Source organism: Ostrea edulis, chromosome 3 (assembly GCF_947568905.1).
Source record: "Ostrea edulis chromosome 3, xbOstEdul1.1, whole genome shotgun sequence".
NCBI lineage: Eukaryota > Metazoa > Mollusca > Bivalvia > Ostreida > Ostreidae > Ostrea > Ostrea edulis.
In genome coordinates, this window is record NC_079166.1 from 25,110,698 (window position 1) to 25,133,038 (window position 22,341).

A 22,341-nucleotide genomic window follows, 5' to 3' on the forward strand; every position below is an offset into this window, starting at 1 on the left:
ATTTCCTCAAAACTGATTTCAACATTGTGCAATTCTTATCGAAAATTGAAGAAAATAAAAATCCTTGTCACACGCAAATCTTCAATACCCATACGAACACTCTCTAAAATAAGGAGGTCCTCCCTTGAAAATTGTGGAAGGTGTTAACCAAATTATGTACCATCTATATAACATTAATTTTGAAATAAAGGGGCAAAACTCCTGCATGGATCAAAATTGCAACATGATCAAGAGCACAGCCAATATCGTAATGCTTGGGTTCAAATTTACTCTTTAATAGTATATTCGAACCCAAGCAACATAATTGTCTGTGATCTAGAATGACCCACAAGAAGCTTACTAACATATCAGGATTCAGCTTGATATGTAACAGAGATACAGACAGACATTTCTGTACCATAACACGTCTCATCTAAATACAGGCATATCTAAAAATAGTAGCCAAACTTTCCAGAGTAACAGGTACAGCAAGCCTTATAGCATAGCAGTGTCAGCTGACTGATAAAACACAACTTTCACACCACATCAATACAGTCAAACCTCTTTATTTGGAACTTTATGGGGTCAAGAAAAAACTTGGAGATATCTCAATGTTCAAGATTTGTAGGTTAAAGTACATAAAGAAAATCTACGTGGGACTTCTAACTTACTTTGGTGTTTGAGATGTTCGAGATGCTGAAGTTCAACTGTAACAAATTTGGCAGATAAGATAGTTTTACATAAAGAAAAAAAAAAACTGCTTAAAGTTATATCTACACATGTATTTGATTACATAGGAAATAAATTTATGACCTGGGTGTGTAAGGAATGCACCCCAGGTAATCCCTGGATAACTACTCACACCTATTCCTTCTGTAATTTGTTTTCGAACACACAGATTTATGTGGGCCAATGGTACATTTCCAATTGACAGTTCTCAAGTAATAAAAGCCATTAAAATGTGGGTTGTTCATCAGTCAAAAAGCCACTGAACAGTAAATGTCACTACCAACATGTAATTTACAAACCATCTGCAGGATCCTGAACTTCATTTTAAAACTGCAATACGGAGATATTTCGGATGCATTGTGAAACATCAACCCCTTAAATAGATTTTCTGTATGCAGAATATGCCATGAAACATTTTCCTTAATGAAACTATGAATTTTTTGTACAATGATATTCTTTGATATTTCAAAATTCATAACTGACTATAATACATGTAATTAGTCACTATTTCATGGTTTAACTGTACTTCACAAAGATCAAAGAAGATTTGCCTATCAAGGAAATTCAGAAATATCTATTTATTTTCCTTTCTTACTTGTAGCTGATAGTTTATACCAACTTCAAGACATAATCACAAAATATAGATGAGCCTTCGCTATCTCCGATAGTTAAAGAAAATTAACACCAAATTAATTCTTCTATGGACAGGCAGTATACCAGACCTGTTTACATATATCACCACTATTTGTCAATTACCAACCTCATTTACCATAAATGTCCATCATACATTCAATTAATATAACAACACATGGAATACCTGAGGCGTAAGAACCACAACTCATGCCATTGCTTTGAGAACAGTCTGGTACTGATTTATTTATATATAAATGTTATGTCTTATTTTGTGAACTCACATCATGCTTCGATCCCCAAAAGAGAGATGTCTTCACCATCACCTAATTACAAGTTACTCCTCATTTTCTGTTAAAATAAATGCCAATTTGTGTGAATATTAACTCTTAAGGAGGAATACCACTTCATCATAATGGCAGACTTCCATTTGAAACATGAATGAAAATACAAATATCTGCAATACTTGTAATCCTTTTCAATTTGATCACCTAGTTGAGTAGCTCAATCACTTAAAAATTAACATGTCGACTACTGATCTGTTGATCTTGGGTCTAGTAGGGGTTGGTTTTAATTTTTTTTTCCAGATGACTTTCTTCTAAAACATTTTTTAACTCAATAAAGTAGTTAAAATAAGTTAAAATTTGAAACTTCTTAATTTCACGATATCATCTTACATATATCCTCCACTTCCCATTTATATCAGATTTTTCAGGTATAGTATTCCTACTCAATAATATTTACAAATTCTATTTTAATAGATCTATGCATTTCAAAAACAAAATTCTAAAACACATATTTTCTCTTCAAAACATTAGATATCAAATTTGCCTCAAAGTGAAATATTTAAAAAAAGAGAGAGAGAAAGAAAAAAATCATCAATTTAAGTTTAGATACACGTACCACCAGAGGAAACTATTATGATTGGAAGGTCTAAGATCTCACACAATAATATTTTGAAAACTTACCTATGCTTACCGAACAATTGCAGTTTTGGTAAAAATCAATCAAGACAAAAATCAAAACTCTTGCAAAATTCAACCCTGCGATCTACAGCTCATATATTGAACCCACTGAAATATCTGGCAAGGAAGAAATATGTTACTGACAGTCATTTCTCCATTTTTTTTTTAAAGGAAGGCAGCCATCATGAATATATATATTAAATATATATATATACACACACACATATATCCTTAAATGCAATGAAATTTCAAATTAAACTAAAAGCACCAAGAAGCAAAACATTTACTCACATATGAAGTTAGTATTGAAATGCAACATCGAACCCATGCAATTTGTATATGCACATGCATTACTACAGTAGCCTCACTCAATCTCTGTATAATAAGTGAGAGCAGGATACTGAATAAATGTGTTGCACTACATTTACTGAACTCCATTTCAAACATATCAGAGTCCAACATATGATGAGTGACAACCCTGCAACATCTCATCAGAAGGGGTGGGGCACTCCATCTACTTAATGAGTCTTGCAAGTTACACCAACCAACCCTTACCAAGAGTCCAAGGGCTTCATTACTTATGACATCAATTTCAACAGAGTCTGGATGGATATCAAAATTAACTTGGCAGCAAATAATAATGAAGAGAAATACCATTCCATACAAAAATGACTTACTAAAACAAGCAGGGTGGTCCACGCCCTTGAAGATGTAGGTACCAAGGCAAAATCAATAGTAATGTCATGCATAACTTCTATGAATATAGTCTTATAGTGTCTATTCCATACCTTGGTAGCTTAAATAATAATCTCCAACACAAAACATCTTAAATCCTGTGTTTTAGTGAATCAAGAGGAAATTAAAGTGTATATCTGGGGGGAAAATAATCATAATGATTATTAAAGCTGATCACTACTGAATCCATGAAGAAATGTTGTCAACACATGAGAACTAGATCAACCGGCACACAGAGAACAGGTAAAATATAACCATAAAAGGTTCCCATGGCAACACATCATGAAATAAAACAAGAAATCCTTTAATTGATTTCAACAGATGCTGTTTTCATTTGGGGAAAACGAAATGAAACAGCTATTATAAAAAAGTAAATCTAGTTAACTCATTGCTAAATAACATAGTTAAGCTATCTCACTGCTAAATGACATAATTAAGCTATCTCACTGCTAAATGACATAGTTAAGGTATACTGTTTTTTGTACGTACTTCAAATATATTTTTAACTACTGGTCGACTACTATAATGCAGTGTTAATTCTCAAGCCAAGAAAAAAATCATCTACTACATTCACACAACATATATTTGTAACTAAAACTTTTAACTACCCAAATGATTTTATAATACCAATACAAGGATGCAGTATTGATCTTTTCTCGTAACATCTTTTTTCACTGCCACTTTATGGTTGCTTGAACGCAAGCTGTGCATCAAAACATCATCTCTGCTTGATTTATATGGAATATCTAAATCTTCATATATATCCTTTTTCTCATATATTCACCACAAACAATGAGTCACATCGAGTGCAGTGTAAAAAAATTTTATCTCAAAACATGGAGTAGTACAATACTGGATTTGAACACAAATCAATGTCAATCTGTTTCTAATTTTTGAATTTTCAAATGAATGACAATAATTAAATAAGAATTTTAGAGCAAAATACCATCTACTGCATATGAATTTTATGTTTATTCAACAAAACCACATTTACACAACTTTGAACTCGGACTATGATATATTGAGAATGTGACTTTATCATATGATACCCTGTTGATTACAACATTTCAGCTATGAACCACATTTTTGAGATTTTATAACAAAAAATTTTTAATTATCATATTAGATTAATTTCTAAAGCAACAAAGTACTTGCCTGGTGGAATTTAATACTTCGTGAGATATGCACTTCATGATTTTCTCTTTAAGGTAATCCAGCTCTTGCTACTGCTGCTAAAATTGAAGTCCTCTGTACATAAATTTTAAAAAACATTAATCTAAGTACTTATCAATCTGGAATGGTGAAAAAATAAAATGAAGAATCAATAAATTTGTTCCAATAATATCTCTTGCCAGTAGAACAATAATCCCACAATAAAAAGACGCTCGACTTTTCTAATTTCCCGTTTGCTCAAAAGGTACTTCTTGGATCATTTATGATTCGACTAATTATTTTTGGCTACAGTAAAGTGCTGATGCATGTTCCATTGGTGTAAAAATCCCCAGGTAATTCAAGAATAACTAAGTCACATTCTATGTTAGAGGTGAATAGTACATCGTTTTCTACATCGTGTACGTTGCACACTTATAAACATTCATTTTCTGGGTTGTCAATTAAGACAAATAGTCAACAAGGAATGACACAAATAGGGTCTCGTGTAGCACCTGAGATTACCTCCGTGTATGATCCTTGTATATTTCATACCTGCATGGATACACATCTTCACAGTTTTCTCTCGATCATATCCTCAAGGTATTACTTATGTATGATGATGTAGATGGTTGATGTATAACAGGTGAGGTCCAGGGGTCTACAGTCCTGTACAAGAGGTTCATTCATCAATATTTACATTTCCAATGTTTTTGCCTTTGATATATATATTTATTAGTGTACACATAGGGAGTACGATATATATATTTATTAGTGTACACATAGGGAGTACGATATATATATGTATTAGTGCACACATAGGGAGTACGATATATATATTTATTAGTGTACACATAGGGAGTACAATATATATATTTATTAGTGTACACATAGGGAGTACGATATATATATTTATTAGTGTACACATAGGGAGTATGATATATATATGTATTAGTGTACACATAGGGAGTACGATATATACATTTATTAGTGTACACATAGGGAGTATGATATATATATTTATTAGTGCACACATAGGGAGTACGATATATACATTTATTAGTGTATACATAGGGAGTACGATATATACATTTATTAGTGTACACATAGGGAGTATGATATATATATTTATTAGTGTACACATAGGGAGTATGATATATACATTTATTAGTGTACACATAGGGAGTACGGTATATATACATTTATTAGTGTACACATAGGGAGTACGATATATATATTTATTAGTGTACACATAGGGAGTATGATATATATATGTATTAGTGTACACATAGGGAGTATGATATATATATTTATTAGTGTACACATAGGGAGTACAATATATATATGTATTAGTGTACACATAGGGAGTACGATATATATATTTATTAGTGTACACATAGGGAGTACGGTATATATATTTATTAGTGTACACATAGGGAGTACGATATATTCTTAAAAAGTACAGTCAAACTTCATTATCTCAAACTCAATGAGACCAAGAAAAAACTTTCCCAGATATTCGAAGATTTGATATATTGAGGGTAAAATACTCAAAGAATAAGTGGTTGGGACTTCCGAATCATTTTGACATGTCCATGGTATTTGAGATAGTAGTGCTCGAGATGCAGAAGTTGAACTGTATTTACACAAGCACTGCAATGTCAGAGTAATATTGAGAGATCCTGTAACATGAAAGATGTAAACACATAGAAACATAAGGGTAATTGGGCTAAAATCCAGTGGATAATTAACATGGTTGAATGAAGCTGATTAAATCCGATGTCCATTTTGAAGCTGACCTAAAACTAAGAACAGACCCATAGCAGATCAGAACTTAGCTTGATTGAACCTAATTAAGTCACACTTCATTTGCCCACTTGGTTGTAAGATGGGTCTATAGTCAGTACTGTATTTACGTACAACATATGGTCACTGTGTGCTAGTCAATCTACACTGTGAACCGACTGTCCCATCGTACATTGTTGATCCATTCTCTTAATGGGTCATGGTACCACCAAGACTATATACAACAAGTCAAGGTACCACCAAGACTATATACAACAAGTCAAGGTACCACCAAGACTATATACAACAAGTCAATGTACCACCAAGACTATATACAAGTCAAGGTACCATGAAGACCAAAGCCAAATAAATATATATGGCATACCTTCAAAATACTGGTAGCTTATGGGGAGACAGAATTTTCATATTAACATACCTGATTTAGGTGTCACTTTATAAAGTTGATTTCTTTCCAGTTCTTTTAAGATTATGATGACAAAAACCTGAAAAATATGAATCAAAATGTATACTTAATTAAAATGCATATTCATTGACAAACTTCCAACAATTTTGTTATTCATTAACAAACCGTTGTGCTTAACAATCTTTCTCACAAAAGGATGTTTAAAAATCATACTTTCTTTCTTTCCGATTTTCATATTTCAGTATACCTTGCATATCAAGAAATGAAGCTCTACAACCTTATAATAATCTGCACAAGGCAGGATTAGTAAACAGTATGCTTACATTCCATTATTCTTCAAAATCACACACACTGTAAACAACATGAACACTTAATAGAGCGATTCACAGAGAATTTGATTAAAATCCAAATCCGTTCATACTGACCATGAAGAGCTCAAAAGTGATGTTCATTGCTTAATATATTTATATGCATTTACTAAAACACTGTTTACATTGCTTCTATTTTGTTGCATAAAACGAATTCCTGTATAGCCTCTGTCACAATCGTATTGTGACGTACGTCAACACATAGACATTACGTCACACTTCGTCTCACCCTGCCTTTTATCAACATTGCATGGTGCACTGTATTTTGGAGCTAGGAGACCGCAAGATTGGGATGATAATCCACGTAAGTTCACAATCTTAATCCGAGGTGTGACTTGCGAGATCTTTGTAACGCATGTTGTATTTTTTCAAATCATTATGCTCTCTCAGTCGCGTGCTTTAAGCTAGTTTATAATCCGTTCATAGTCAATATGAAAGGATTGTGTCGCGTGCTGAAATTGGTTGGTTCATAGAGGAAAATGCGATTTGTAATATAAATATAAGCATATGAACAAATAAAAAGAGATGATTGAGAACAGTTCTGTAGAAACACATATTGCATCATAACCACCGCAGTGGTCTCGAGGTTTGAGTGTTCGCCCCATATGCGGAAGGTCTGGGTTTGAATCCTGCCTGCGACAGACCCAAGTTGTTAAAACAGGTAGTGACAGTTCCATCGCCAAACGCTCAGCATCAGGTGTGAATATCACAAGTCCTCGGAGATGACCTTAAAAACGGATGTCCCGTATCATGCTAAAGAAACCTCACTGCTCAAAGACCATAAGCGCCGGACAAAGGCCTAAATTTGAAGCCCTTCACCGGTCTTGGTGATGTCTCCATATGAGTGAAAAATTCTCAAGAGAGACACTAAACAAGATACAATCAATCATATTGCATCATTTACACATGTATAATAAACACACTATTTCATATGATTTAGGTATGAATGTACAATGTTTTAACTAGTATCTTATTCAATATAGAAAAGAGATGAGCAACAGAAATACATATATATGAAATACGTTAGAGGACTGTTAAGTGATACATTGTCGTCGCAAACCACCCCTATTGTCTCCGTTCACACTACGTCATAGCCATGAATGTATGATTAAAACAAAGCCCGAACTTTATGAATATTTAAGTTCATATATCAACCAATCGGGGAGCTCCAATACAATGTTTGGGTGGGAAAAAAGGAGATCATTGCCTGGCTCGCAGCACAATAATCAGAGGATTGCCGATTGGAAAAAATGACACAATAGCCAATCAAAATAAGTTTATTAACACAGAATTTGCAAACATAGCTTCTGTTGTTAAAGTGGATTTCAATTAATATATAGCTATATACTTGATTTGCTTCTGAAAGAGTGATCTGTAAGCTTTTTTGTTTGTTATCATATGTATAAACAAATGCTATACATTTTATCTGTGGATTCAGCCATTAAAAGATCTAAACCTGTTATTGTGACTGCACAGTGATTGGTCAATTGGGTCATCCTTTTAATCACGTTAAATTGTGTCATTTCATAAATGTTCATGAAAATTGTGGGTTTTGCTGATCATACTGCCATGGTTTAAGGTAGGGTAGGTACTCTTTGACTCTGAGTGTGTCTAGCAACGATGGTGATACATGTGACACGTATGATACAAGTGACATTTGTAATACGCTTGACATGTACTAGGTACCAGTGGCATGTGTGATAATTATTAGGTGACATATGATACAGATGATATGAGAGATACAGGTGAAGTGCAATACAGGTGGCAAGGATGATATGCGACATGTGCAATACATGCGACATAGGTAACACAATTTGAAAATTCCAAACGACATGCAATATTTTGCATGTTCTACTGGTGATATGTGATACAAGCAACGTGTGATAAAGGTGACATGTGACATCATAAAACACAGCCTCATGCCAACACGACTTTGCAATGAAGTGACGAAGCACAGGCATTTCGTCATTTTTCGTTATTTTCTGTAAATACATTTCGCGGGTTTTTGAGCTCATGCACGCGCGCTTTTGCCCTTAGTATAATATATTGTTATACCCCTATAAAACAGTTCCTATATAACTCCTTACAAAAATAAGTCCAACATTTCGACTGTTCTGGCGACTGTTGGACCGGGAACTGTTAAAATCGACTGTTATAAATGACTGTTGACCGATGACGTCATATGGCGCTAACTCGAGTTATTTTTTCGTGCCGTTTGGATAAAGAGAAATGACGGGTGACCATTTTGCGACAGCAACGGAAGATGAAATTCAATTAAATTTTCAAAGTAGGGACAGCAAGAACATTAAAAAATAGGCATAATACCGTTATCTGCACCGCATATCTTTAATATACAGTTTATTCCGTAATTTAGGTTCAGGTTCATCCACCACCATCCCCCACCAGCACCCAGGGGGTTGTTTTAATTTATACTTCTTTTAATTGTGCCATATGTAAATCTTTGAAAATTTGCTTATTCCTATAGTAATTTAACGGAATAAACCAAAATTAAAGAGCAAATAACTCTTCCTAAAGGAAAAATAAATCTTACATTTTATCGCGGTGCAGATAACGGTATTATGCCAAAAAATATCTCTTCTTCATCATTTTCTAGAATCAATTGTATATTAAGATGAAGTTTACTTATTTTTATTTTATTCGTGTTAAAGCGGTTATACGCAAGTCACATGATTCTTGGACTGCTGATTTGTTTACGTAATGGTGAGGTTCACTGATTTGACTGATGATGAAATATGGAATTTATAAGATGAAAAGCAGAACAGATTCACGAAAAATATAATTATCAATTAGGGTATTGGGTATGTTTTCTTTTAAACTAGTGGAATCGGTGATAAATGTACGCAATCACACTGTCGATCCGTTTAAAGTCAACAAACCATGTGCACCTAGTAAAAACTACCTAAAAACTGAAGGTGTATAACAAAACAGTTATTAACTGGGTCCTCGGACAACAGCTGTTTTGTTTGACCCTCGAACGGATCGGTTGCCCTCAGCCTACGGCTTCGGGCAACAGACCAGTTCTTGGGTCAAACAAAACAGCTGTTGTCCTCGAACCCAGTCAATAACTGTATACTACTACTGGTCAGTGTTCGGGCAGTGCAAGGTTCGTTATAAATAAGCAACAAAGGTCGCTTTTGTATTTCTGTGCCTTAGCCTTCCCTCCCACCCAGCCCATTTTCAGTTTTGAATTCATGTTTTCATTAGTGATTTTTCAGCTTTGTCAATTTGATGTTTGCTTATTAAAAGCGATCTTGTAACGAACGCAACCAACCTATTCACTTTTTCTCTTTTGTTTTATTATCAAATGGTCAAGAAAATATTTATTTTCGGACGAGGGCACTGAGGGAGAAAATAAAGGGGTGTGCTCTTTGACAACGCATCGGTACATTGTGTAAACTTGCTTTAGCGAGATGGTGTATACTATAATACACTGTTGCACTTGTGCAAATAGCCCTATCATGACCAATAGCTAGTTTAATGGTTATGTTCAGGGTGAATACTTGCATGAACATTTCGCCGCAAGTTACACCCCTTGTCCGTCATCTTGTGGTGAAAAAATCTACATTGGCCTTTGAAATTCTCTGATCTTAGCTAAACTTTTTTTTTCATCTATAAATGCAGTCAACTACAATGTCCCAGAGTGGGGTAACCCATAAATTCAGTTTTATCTCTCATAACATTTGTTATGCCAGGTATAAAAGGAAAACTTGTCTATTCACCAATTGACCTTTGCTTGGCCCCGTAAAGGAAAATAATTCAAATCACTGGTCGATAGGAGTATAACGAAAATGTGAAGATAACGAACAGTGATCAATCTTGATCGCTCCTGTAAGGAAGACAAAATTTAGTCAACTCCCTATCTTGTTATAAAATATTCAATAAAATTAAATTTTGCACTCAATATGAAACAAATAATTGTTTTCATTAACATTAAACCTGTTTTGTTCAAAATGTAGCACACATGCACTGACTATCAAACAGTTGGCGGAAAATGTCATTCAAAAAGTTGGCTGTTCAGACTTTTCAACTTCCAGTGAAAATAAACATTAGAATTTAGCGAATAAAAATAAATTATCCGGAATAATATTTAGGACGTTTTTAGGATCATTATCAAAACTTAATGTTAATTTTAAGAAATTATTGTAAAGCCTAAGAGGCCCATGAAAATACAAAAATAAACCGAACAGTTCTTCAATTTTGTTGGAGATGGCAAGCTATCATTATTATTTTTTCTTCGGATTTTCTATGTCTCATCACGTGATACAAACAGGAAGTGCTGACCCACGTGTTATTGTAAACAACCTGATCTGTGATCAGGGACATGTCAATATTTCTTTGATTGTAGACCTTTGCATACCGACGATTTAGAAATATCATGGTGGAACCTATCTTTGATTTTCAATTCAGACTTATTCTGATTGGTGATAGCACTGTCGGTAAATCGTCTTTATTGAAATATTTCACAGATGGGAAATTCTCAGACGAATGTGATCCTACGGTGGGTGTTGATTTCTATGCACGTCTTATTGAGGTGAAACAAGGTGTCCGAGTGAAACTACAGCTCTGGGATACAGCTGGACAGGAACGATTTCGGTACATCGTCTTTACTTATTGTACAATATACGTTGCATTATCTTCGACAGAGATGATGGAAACTGCTATTTTGAATAATTTATTCAAAATGGCATCACCATCAGTAAATGATGCAGCATACATGCTACTTTTGTAACTAACATGAAATTGGTAATGAAGAACATATCATGACAGTCAGTGGTCACAAAATTAAAAAAAAAAAATAATCAGAGCTCTATATAGTTATTTGTATATAGTGTATTCATGAAACACCGGAGGCTCAAACTACAGTATTAAAGTTTGTTGTAGTTTCTGGAATGCTGGTTCCTACTTTTTTTTTAATTAAAAAACAACACATGTCATTTAGCGATGTATCTGAATTATCGATTGTCACTTAGCATGCTTAGGTAGTAATGCAATTTTAGAAAGATCTTTTACAAATTTGAGATCTTTCTTTGATTTAGAATTATAACTGAGATGGGATTTTGAACCACATGTGTGAAAAAAGTTATTAGGTCAGTTACATAGCTAAGAATAGTTTGTTTTCCTGTGTTGTATTCATTATTACAAGCACATCAAGTCACGGTTGTATACAAAATAATGGTTGTGCAAGTAAACAGTCATCTGACGTCACATTGTTTCCATCAGTAAAAAAATTGAAGCAAAATAATTCTTTATCTTTAGATTTCCTTGTGGATCAAATTTTGAATTCAGCTCAACAATACTTACAGATATTTTGTGTCAATTTTCAAGGTTTTTGAGATTGATTTTTAACCATAGCTACCATTTCTGGAGAATGGCTGTTAAAATTTCAAAACATGCTTAAATGCAAACATAATTTAAAAGAGATTAAATATTAGAAGTAAACATATACTGTATGAGAAGATTTGCATGTGTGTAAGCATAATAAGACAATGCAAGCAAAACAGATATACATAACAGAGCTTGAAGCTAATTTTTTATGTCACCAGTCCAGCCAGACTGATGTGGTATAATTTCAACCAGTCCGCAGAAAAATTTACCAGTCCAAAAGAGTTTTCCAGAAATAATTATGCACATTTCATTAATGTTATTAAAATGAAATTTAGCTCAATATGTCTTAAACAATATTGTAACACTTAAATGTGGGATTTATGTTTACAAATCAGATTTGTCTGATAGGTCTACAGATCGAAGCATGCCAAATGTGTAAATTTCATAAGTATATTTTCCAAAATGATGCTTTAGAAAATTAACTGGTCAGTCTCATCGGACTGACTAAAACAAATGTCAGTCAGTCAGCCAGACTTTTAACCAGTCATGGACTGACGGGCATATGTTAATTTCGAGCCCAGCATAAGATAGATACATATATATTATTACTACAGTAACTTGATCCGAAGAGTCGGATCATGTCGAGTTGACAGGTGCAGATCAGTAGATCACACGAGACGTGAAGCATCGAGTTTGATCTGATGATCCGCACCTGTCAACGAGACGTGATCCAACTCTTCGGATCAAGTTACTGTAGTAATGATAAATTTATTATATACCCCCTTATGCATTTTAAATCCACATTTATAAGATAATAAATGTAATCCAAATTATCAAAAACAGAGACATACCATGAAATTTTGTTTTGTGTACACAGTTTTGTTTTGTAACACGGTCAATATTTTCCACAAATAACATTGCATTGTTGCATTGTGACGTCATCAGTTTCAGAGGATACCGATACGGAATCTGAAAACCACAGTGTGGTGATCTGGAAAACTGGATCACACACTGTGAAATCCACAGTATCAAAGAACGATACATTGATGGGTATATAATAAATGTAGTTATAAATAAAAAGGAACACATATGTTGACACAAAAGAGAGTAACAATCAAAAGTTAGGAGGGGGGGGGGGGGGGAGGGGGCATGAGTCAATCACCTCTAAGATCCATGAGAAGATTGTCAGACATATTCTATTCTTTTCCAGTCCTCAATGAGGTGGGAAAAGGTGGTTAGTCAAAAGAATGGAAAGGTGAAGATAACGAACAGTCATCAATCTGATAATTTCTATAAGGAATACAAAATTAAGGGTTTGGCAAACACAGATATACCAGAGATGGGATCAGGTGCATTGGAGGAGTAGGCACCCCCTGTTGACTGCATGGTCACACCCACCATAAGCCCAAGGTCTTGCTGCTAGAAAGGGTCTTAAGGTGTTAAAAAATATTCTGTTTTGATTGCACATAGTATGCTCAAAAAGCTTTGAAATAGTTGGTAAAATGCTAAAAATAGTCAATAACTTTTCTTATCCAATGGATTTTTCCCCCTAAAGAATTGGTATTATTGGGCTTCTTTGAGATTGTTAGGGAACTGATGTCTGTCCTAACTGAAATTAAATAAGATTACCTAAAGGTTGAGCAATAGCACATGATAAAAATACTATAAGAAGCTGAATTAATAAGATTATCTAGAGGTTGAACAATAACATATAATGAACATGATTTAAGAAGCTTAGCTAAAATAGGGTCTATCCCAGGATTTCCTTTCCCGATATAATAGACTTGGTATATTCATTAAGTGAGAGGCACTGGGGTCATTAGGTTCCAGAATGATCAGGATGCTATTACTGGAATGCAGATTAAAGTCATAGATCATTGATGCCTTTGTCTTTTGCCATATTTGATAAAATATTCATGCCAGACATTACAAGTCATTGGAAATTCTTAAACATTATTTTGTCATTTTCATAAAGTAAAACATATAAAAATCCTCCTAGATCTTTCTCTTCTCCTATCTTAGATAAAAGAGGCTTTATTGCAGACCAGCAGTCCTTGGACTTTGCCCCCCCCCCTTCCCCACCCCACCCAAACCCCTTCTACGCCCATTGCATTTTTATGCAAAAGATCCACTTCTTTTGTTTGTACCATTTTTCTGCAGTATGTGCTTTGTTCATGTGAGATCTCTGTTGTCATATCAATTAAAGGGAGGGGGTTCGCAGCAGGATTAAGGTGTCCCGAGTAAAGTTAAAACAAACATAATAAAATGTACCTCGGTGCATTTCATACTATATGACGTCACAATAAGAAAGTTTATTATATGATTGAATAATTCCTAGCTCTCTAATTGGCTGAGATCCAACAATGTAGAAATCATACTACGTTATGTTTACCTGCACGTGACCTTCCAGGTGAACATAAGGAATTATTTTTTCCACATAGGACCAAAAATAGACCTTCCAAGTGAACATAAGGAATTATTTTTTCCACTAAGGACCAAAAATAGGTCGTTGAAACTTACAATTAAAGCAAAGAACAATCTTGAAGGTTTTTTTTAATCATTTAATCATATAATAAAACAATTATTGCTGTTTTTGAGGTCAATACAATGATTTAGCCACCTTCGAAGTACAATATTCACCGAGCCCTTTGGGCTCCGTGAATATTGTACTCCTCAGGTGTCTAAATCATCAGGTGTCTAAATCATCGTATTGACCTCAAAAACAGCAATAATTGTATAACGTCACAACGTACAGGTCTATAGTTGTATCGCGGGGAAAATGTCATAATATTTTCTTGCTATTTATTGCCGTTATCTAGTGTTCAAGCTGTATGTGTTTAAATCTGTTTGTCAGATGATTTTTTCCCCAGTTTTCTTCGATAATTTATAAGTCTCATATTTTTATATATAGTATGTGCATGAAAGACTGTAATTTGGATGTGAATGTGGAAAATACCCAACATTTGAGTTGAGATAATGGAAATTGCTATGTTTGAGAGGATATTGTACCGATCCGTATCACTCTTTAAATTTACCATATCAATGTCGACATATCAAGCCCAAACTGCAAATGATTTGAGTGCATCTTTCACCTGTACCGAGGTGATAAACAACTAAAAGTCTAGCGGATAAAAATAGCTCTACGTCACTTGTATGACGACGTAATAGTTAAGGAAAGGATTTTCCCACATGATACGATGTTTGTTTATGTATTGACAAACGATTTTTACTAAGAATATGCGACGCTTGAAAGAATTTTACTTTTATATGAATATGCTGTTATTACTTGTTATTTTACTCGGGACACCTTAACCCCGCTGTGTTGGTCATTCAGATTTGATCACCATTGCAGTGTCCTAATAGCTCAGTTGGAAGAGCACCTAACTAGAATGTCAGGGAGCTCAGGTTTGAATCCCATTAGGATCTGATGTGGGGGTTTTGGCGTTTTTTTTTGGGGGGGGGGGGGGGGGGTCCTTGTTACAAATCTATATCATTACAACAAAGTATCAAGGCGTGGTTCCTTATCTTTAGAAACAAGAGCAGCTATCTGTAGAATTAATCGAAAATATGTTCTACCAAGACAAAATTAAGGACGGTGGCGGAAAAAAATATTTATCAATGACATTTCCTTACACTTCGAAAAATCATAGCATTTCCTTACACTTAGAAAAACCATAGCATTTCCATACACTCAGAAAAACCATAGCATTTCTTACACTCAGAAAAACCATAGCATTTCTTACACTCAGAAAAACCATAGCATTTCTTACACTCAGAAAAACCATAGCATTTCCTTACACTCAGAAAAACCATATCATTTCCTTACACTCAGAAAAACCATAGCATTTCTTACACTCAGAAAAACCATAGCATTTCCATACACTCAGAAAAACATAGCATTTCCATACACTCAGAAAAACCATAGCATTTCCTTACACTCAGAAAAACCATAGCATTTCCTTACACTCAGAAAAACCATAGCATTTCTTACACTCAGAAAAATCATAGCATAAGGGACCCACAACACAAAGTGTCCAAAAGATATGAGGGTCCTTGTGATTGAGGAGAGTTATGGGAATGGAAGAGTTACCTTCCCTGATAATCAGTAAACACTAATTAGCATTATTTCATAGTCCTGTTTTACTTTCTTTGAAATGAATTTCTGTCTGAAATTAACATAGATTTACCTACATCAACGCATTTTGTTTTTTACATTTCAGATCCATAACCCGATCCTACTACAGAAATTCAGTGGGAGCCTTGATAGTATTTGACATTACAAACCGAAGAAGCTTCGAAAATCTCGCAGGCTGGCTACATGAATCTAGGGCGCACATAGAACCGCAAAAAGTTGTCTATGTCGTGGTGGGCCACAAGGCAGATAGGGATGATGAGAGACAGGTCACCACCAGGGAGGGACGAATGTTTGCAGAAATGAATGGACTGAAATATATAGAAACCTCGGCTAAAAGTGGCCAGAATGTGGAGGAGGCATTCCTTTTGGTGGCACGGGAGGTGCATGCTTTGTTAGAGCAGGGCAAAATCCGCGTGGAGGAGGGGTGGGACGGGGTAAAGAGCGGATTCACCCGACCGGAGCAAACATTCCACGTGGCGGAGGGAGAAAATGAAGGAGGCGGATGTTGTTGAATGCAGGGAAATGTCATTTATTAATCATTTCATTGGTCGGTAGATGTCATGTGACTGCGGTCCTACTGATTTGATCTTGTTGTTTTGAGTATCATGTTGGCTGGTCTACAGGATCACGAAGTTTAACTGTGTTGTGTCAAATCAGTATTCTAAATTTTTCATAGCTTTACACGTCTCGATGTACAATGTAAAAGATCCCTCCCATCGAAAATAAGAAAACCTATACATTGTTTTGTATGTGCCTATGGCAATATATTTACCTTTCCTTTGATATCTTTACAAATTGTAATGATAGTCATTTCCTCATGAGCATACATCAGTTGTAAACAATGTGCGTATGAATACAGATAAATATAGATACATCTATTTCAACGACTGGGAATTCTGACAGAAATAAAGTAGAATGTAAATATATCAGAAATAAACTCCAGTTTTAAAAATACATGAGGGTATAAAGTGTAACGATTCACGCCAGTAAACTTTTCATGAAACGCTGACACGCTTCATGAAGTATGTGCCAGTGTGAAGTGCCACAGTTCATAATCTCATGTATTTTCAGAAATGAAATTTATTTCTTAGAATCATTTATGATATTGTGTATTTACGGAAGCCATGGTGTAGAATTGATATTCATTTAATTGGCAGCATCATCTGGCGGCTGCCACTTATTATCTGGCGGCCGCCACATAAATTAACTGGCGCCACTTAATTTATATGGCGGCCGTCAGTTCTTTCTCTCTCTCAAAATGAAAGGGGTGCAATTCCTGTAATCTCCCTCTCCAATATTTAGTCATATGTATGTGATATACAATTAAGAGCATTGTTGTTTTTTAGATTGTGCTGTTAATGTACTAATTTAAAGTTACATAAATGTTTGTGATGTCAAATGTCAACAGATTCGCGCATGAGCAAATCTTTATGTGTACTTAATATACCATCGTATCAGGCATGTAGAACCAGGGGGCTGACCCTCCACCTTTTTGACAACATTCCTTTTCTGTTATTTTCATATGCAAACTAAGTTATTTTCACATATGAAATCAGATCAATTGGCAGATTGGCTCCCATCCCACTCTTTTGGTGGTAGTAATGAATGGTAAAATGTAATAATGAATGAACTGATGAATTGAAGGACGAATTATAGGGGTATGAAGTTTGGGCAAAAGAGACAGTTTTAGGTTCCTTTTCTGCTTGTGAACAATTGTAGAAGACAATTTCTCCTCCAACGGTCCCTACACTTTGAAAAACGATCTATGTGTTTGTGTACTATTCTAAATCAAAATAATCACTCAGCAATATGAATTAAATTTTTTTTTAAATTGGAAACCACCATGTATAAATTAAGTGGCAGCCGCCAGATGAATTAAGTGGCAGCTGCCAGATAAATTAAGTGGCCACCGCCAGTTATATGAATATTAATTTTATACCCTGGCACCTATCGCCTTCCGTATGTATTTGATCTAATTGAGGCGCTAATCCTCTTACCATGTTCCTTGTTTGTAGTCATAACGAGATTGGTTGTTACTGATGAAAAATTATTTGCATTAAATGAAGTGCATGTTAATACCAAACTTATCTGTGTACTTGGATGAGAATTTTTTATGCAGGAATATATTTGGCAAATTCATTTGTTACAATGATAAAGAGTTTGAGGCACCATTTTGGTAATGGAGTCTCATAGAGAACAAGAATCGGTGTACTTATTAAGTGATGCAGAGGTAATTTCACTGGAAGTAACACATATTAATTTTGATATAATTATGTATATACAGAGGCTAGTTTGAGAAATAGATATGTATCTGGTATAATATTTAATAAGAAATCATTTTTTTGGAAACAATTCACAACTTTTATTGACACACCACAAACCTCTTCCATGCTTCCTTAAGTTAGTCCAGTTCAAACTTTTCAAAAATTTGTAACACAGAGAAATTCCTCCCACACCATGAGGTCTGGGATGCACCAAAATATATTTCTCAAAATTTTACCATTTGTTTTCAGTCATAATACTAGTGATTTTAATGGAAAAATTACCAAGAATATGTATTCAGTTCCTTGCATATTACTGTTAGTAAGCAAGCAAAGAAGATGCACCCTCCTTGGTCAAGGTAGATGTAGCTTAGTCAAAGAAAGACGTTAGGGGGGGGGGGGGGGCTCTCTAGCATCTCCTTTCCTCTTTCTTTCATCCCTGCTTGTAGTCTTTCCCACTTTTTTGTGTCCCTCCCATCCTTTCACTTCTCTTTCCCTCCAGCTGGCTCTTACCTCTCTCCCCCCAGTTTACTCTTCCACACTTCCTAATCTTTCTATCAGATTTTCCCTACTCTATTCCACCCCCACCCCACCCCCTCTTTCTTCCCCCCTCCCTATTACCCTGTACGCCTCTGCATACAGTAGAGACACTTTGTTTCCTTACATGATGTGTACCATATGAAATTCAATACAATTGTTTGAAGTGGATAAGCTGGGGGTATATGTACAGAGACCATGCTTTAGAATGGTGAATGAATGGGTGTTGTGTGTCTACAAAGTATGGATTCTACAAGTAGCAGTGATGAGCATAATTATTTTGTCAGATTTTTTTGCTTTGTGATTTTTTTGAACCTTTGTGATATTATTTTCTTTCGTCATGTTGTAGCATTGATTTGTGATAATTGCATTTTATTTTTTTTCTTTTGTTTCGGTGATGAACGATTACTGGTGGATGAGAGAGGTTGGACTGCTCAATTTTGTTACTTACGTATGTTCAGGTCCTTGTAATAATGTATTATTCCTATGCTACAAAGCTTCTTACACAAACATTTTGAAATCTACCAAGCATGCTGACAAAATTACTCAACATTCTGACATTTTTTATACAACATAGAAGTGTAGATATTTTAATTCTAAAGCTACAGTTATAGAACATTGTGAAAATTGTAAATCTCAAGACTTTTGGCAAGTATTTTCAAATATCAAAACACACCCCAAGACTTTCGTCTAAATGTGCTCAAAATACAGTCTTTATTTTAAATTATTTTTGTGCTACAGTTGTTCTTTTATACTACATACATTTATAAATGCCATAAGAAACCCATTTTAAGGGGGTTATACTACATTGTCATAATAGCTGACTTCCTTTTAAAACATGAATGAAAATATAAATATCAGCAATATTTTTTGAATTCCTTTTTGATTTAATTGCCTAACTCAGTAGCTGGGTAGGTTAGCAGGACCACTGCTGATCTCTAGATCACAGGTTCAAGTCCAGCAAAGGTTTTACATATTTTCCAGATTACTTTATACTGCATTTTTTGACTAAATAAAATAAAAATTTGAAAATTTCAATTTCAAAATACTGTTCTACATATCCTTCACTATTCATCCATATCAAATTTCTCTGGTGAGCGTCCCTCCGTAAGTTTGATTATTCCACATAATTTTACTCAGATTAATATCATGATTTATATGTTCATTTATTATAATATTTATTTTTATTTGGTAATGCCATAATGTCAGTTGCTTAGCAACAGTATCTCTTTGCTACACCATTCATAGTAAGTCTGGGTATAATTCTAAGAATTATTGAGTAGATGAGGTACTCGTGAAATATTGGTGAAAATAATGATTGCGACACAAAGTGTCATGGTGCAGAAATTGCTAGGTAACATTTGGCAAGGTCATGTATATCGAGGTCATTTCACATTCAGAGAGCTTCATGTGTATCGCTGGCAGCAATACTTTATCAAAATCAAAGCACTTAAATATACTATTTTTTATTAATGCATTGAAAAACTCTTGAGAACTTTTTTCAGTTGATATTTTTGGTGGTTTTGAATTTCAAACTTTGTCATGATTTTCAGGTTAGTGATAATTTTTAATTTACAATATTTGTGCACTTGAATCAAATTTAAGGAAAAGTAACAATTCTGCATATGTATCATGCATTCATGAAAATGATGCTGCACCCATCATTTTCCGGTAAGGTTACATGAAATAGTAGCAGAATTCAAACACTTGTTTATTCTTCATCAAAACAAATCCTTTTTTTTTTCTTGTCTGGTTTTATCCACAGTACAAACTAACACATTTTTTGTTATATTATCAAACAATGTTTTAAATTGTAAGTGCCAAATGTCATTAGGTTAGCTTGATGATGCTGAATTTATCAACTCTTGGTTGTTTTTGACTGCGCTTGTGAGAGTTATTGCCCCTGCTGAATAATTATTCCGAATGGAGGATGTGCAATACAAACCAGTTTTATGAAACTAGTCGACGACAAATTTATCTTCATCTTTTTGTTCATTTTGTCAGTCATCGCCCTGCCATCCATTACAGGAAAACATGTTGAAACTTCTAGCTATTGATATATATAACAAAAAGTCCCTTCCCATCCCAACTATGATAATTTGCCTTACAGTATTGAATAGAAACAAGATTTTGTCCAATTTCAATATCACTGACTATTCCATGATAATACTCTATTCCATGATTTGATTTAGGTCTGTTATAAGATATCTTAAGAAAACAAGGCTGAATTCAAAGGCAAAAAGATGTCCATTTCTATGTTACTTCTATAACAAATACAGATTTTGCTGTGCATCGTAGAAACATATTATTTATATGTATATAGTGAGGGCCTTTTGTTGTTATCCAGGTATTTTTGTTGATTGCACATCAAGATGGGCATTCTTAGACTAAATGTATGTATGTAAACTGCAAGGTAGAATTACACACACACAAACTTCAAGACAGATTTTGTTGGGCGTTTTATTGTATTAGATTGGATTGATATTACAATTTATTAATAGTTTGTTGGAAGTTTTGCAGGGTTTTTTTTTTTTTTTTTGGTTTTGTTTTCCCTCCAGTATATACTATGTATATGTGCAATAATCAAAAGAAAATAAATGTGCTTTCAATTGATTCTTTCACTTTATGTTCATGTGAATGTCGAATTAAATGATACTGTTTGCAAAGTTTTGGTTGAGAAAGACCTTGCACAGACAGACAGGGTATATATATATATTCTATCTAACATATACCCCCTGCCAAAATGAATTGCTTGCAGGAGATGGAATGAACTCAGAATGGATCTAAATATCAGGATCCCATCACCTTTAAATTCGAGTCTCAGAAGTGACATTGATCCTCTTAATGGTTTTGCCTTTATTTCTATCCATTAGTTGGGTTGTCTTCTTGTGAGACATCTTCCAAGTCATATCAATTAGGCATAAAACAGCTTCCCCTACATCACCGCTAATCTGACACTTTGGTGCAGTCTTAGAAATATCAATACAAGACAGATTGCCATTCTCCATTATAATTTCAGACCTAGAAGCTTAATTGTCTTGTGCAGTAAAGTACATGAAATTCATCAGTTCACAATGTATAAAGTAGTTGATGTATTTAAGGACTGGTCTGGAGATTATCATTTAGAACTCGTTATTCTACCATACTTAAAATATGGATGCCTGAAGTGTCGACAAATTATGAAGCTTAAAAACCAGAGGCGGATCAAAGTATTTAAGGTAAGCATTGTAGAGTCATGACATTATATTTTTCAAGTTGATGGCTCATTTTTTTTATATTTGACATTTACCTATAAGTG

The 22,341-nt window shown here is 34.4% G+C and overlaps 2 protein-coding genes across 2 annotated transcripts in view; one reads left to right on the forward strand and one right to left on the reverse strand.

Annotated features, from left to right (window-relative positions):
* The window catches only part of LOC125673635 (SH3 and multiple ankyrin repeat domains protein 3-like), a 75,717-nt gene extending 72,091 nt beyond the window's left edge, over positions 1 to 3,626 (reverse strand). The window contains exons 1-2 of the mRNA XM_056157669.1: positions 3,092 to 3,626; positions 1,623 to 1,689 (exon numbers count right to left, since the gene is read on the reverse strand). The gene's annotated coding sequence lies outside the window, so the exon portion shown is untranslated. The remainder of the gene's footprint in view (positions 1 to 1,622; positions 1,690 to 3,091) is intronic.
* Positions 3,627 to 11,048: 7,422 nt separating this feature from the next.
* On the forward strand, positions 11,049 to 21,657 carry LOC125675796 (ras-related protein Rab-39B-like). Its single transcript, XM_048913595.2, has 2 exons — positions 11,049 to 11,378; positions 16,331 to 21,657. The coding sequence occupies exons 1-2, from the start codon at positions 11,161 to 11,163 to the stop codon at positions 16,755 to 16,757; spliced, it is 645 nt and encodes a 214-aa protein (XP_048769552.1). The 5' UTR covers positions 11,049 to 11,160; the 3' UTR covers positions 16,758 to 21,657.
* The last annotated feature ends 684 nt before the right edge of the window (positions 21,658 to 22,341 follow it).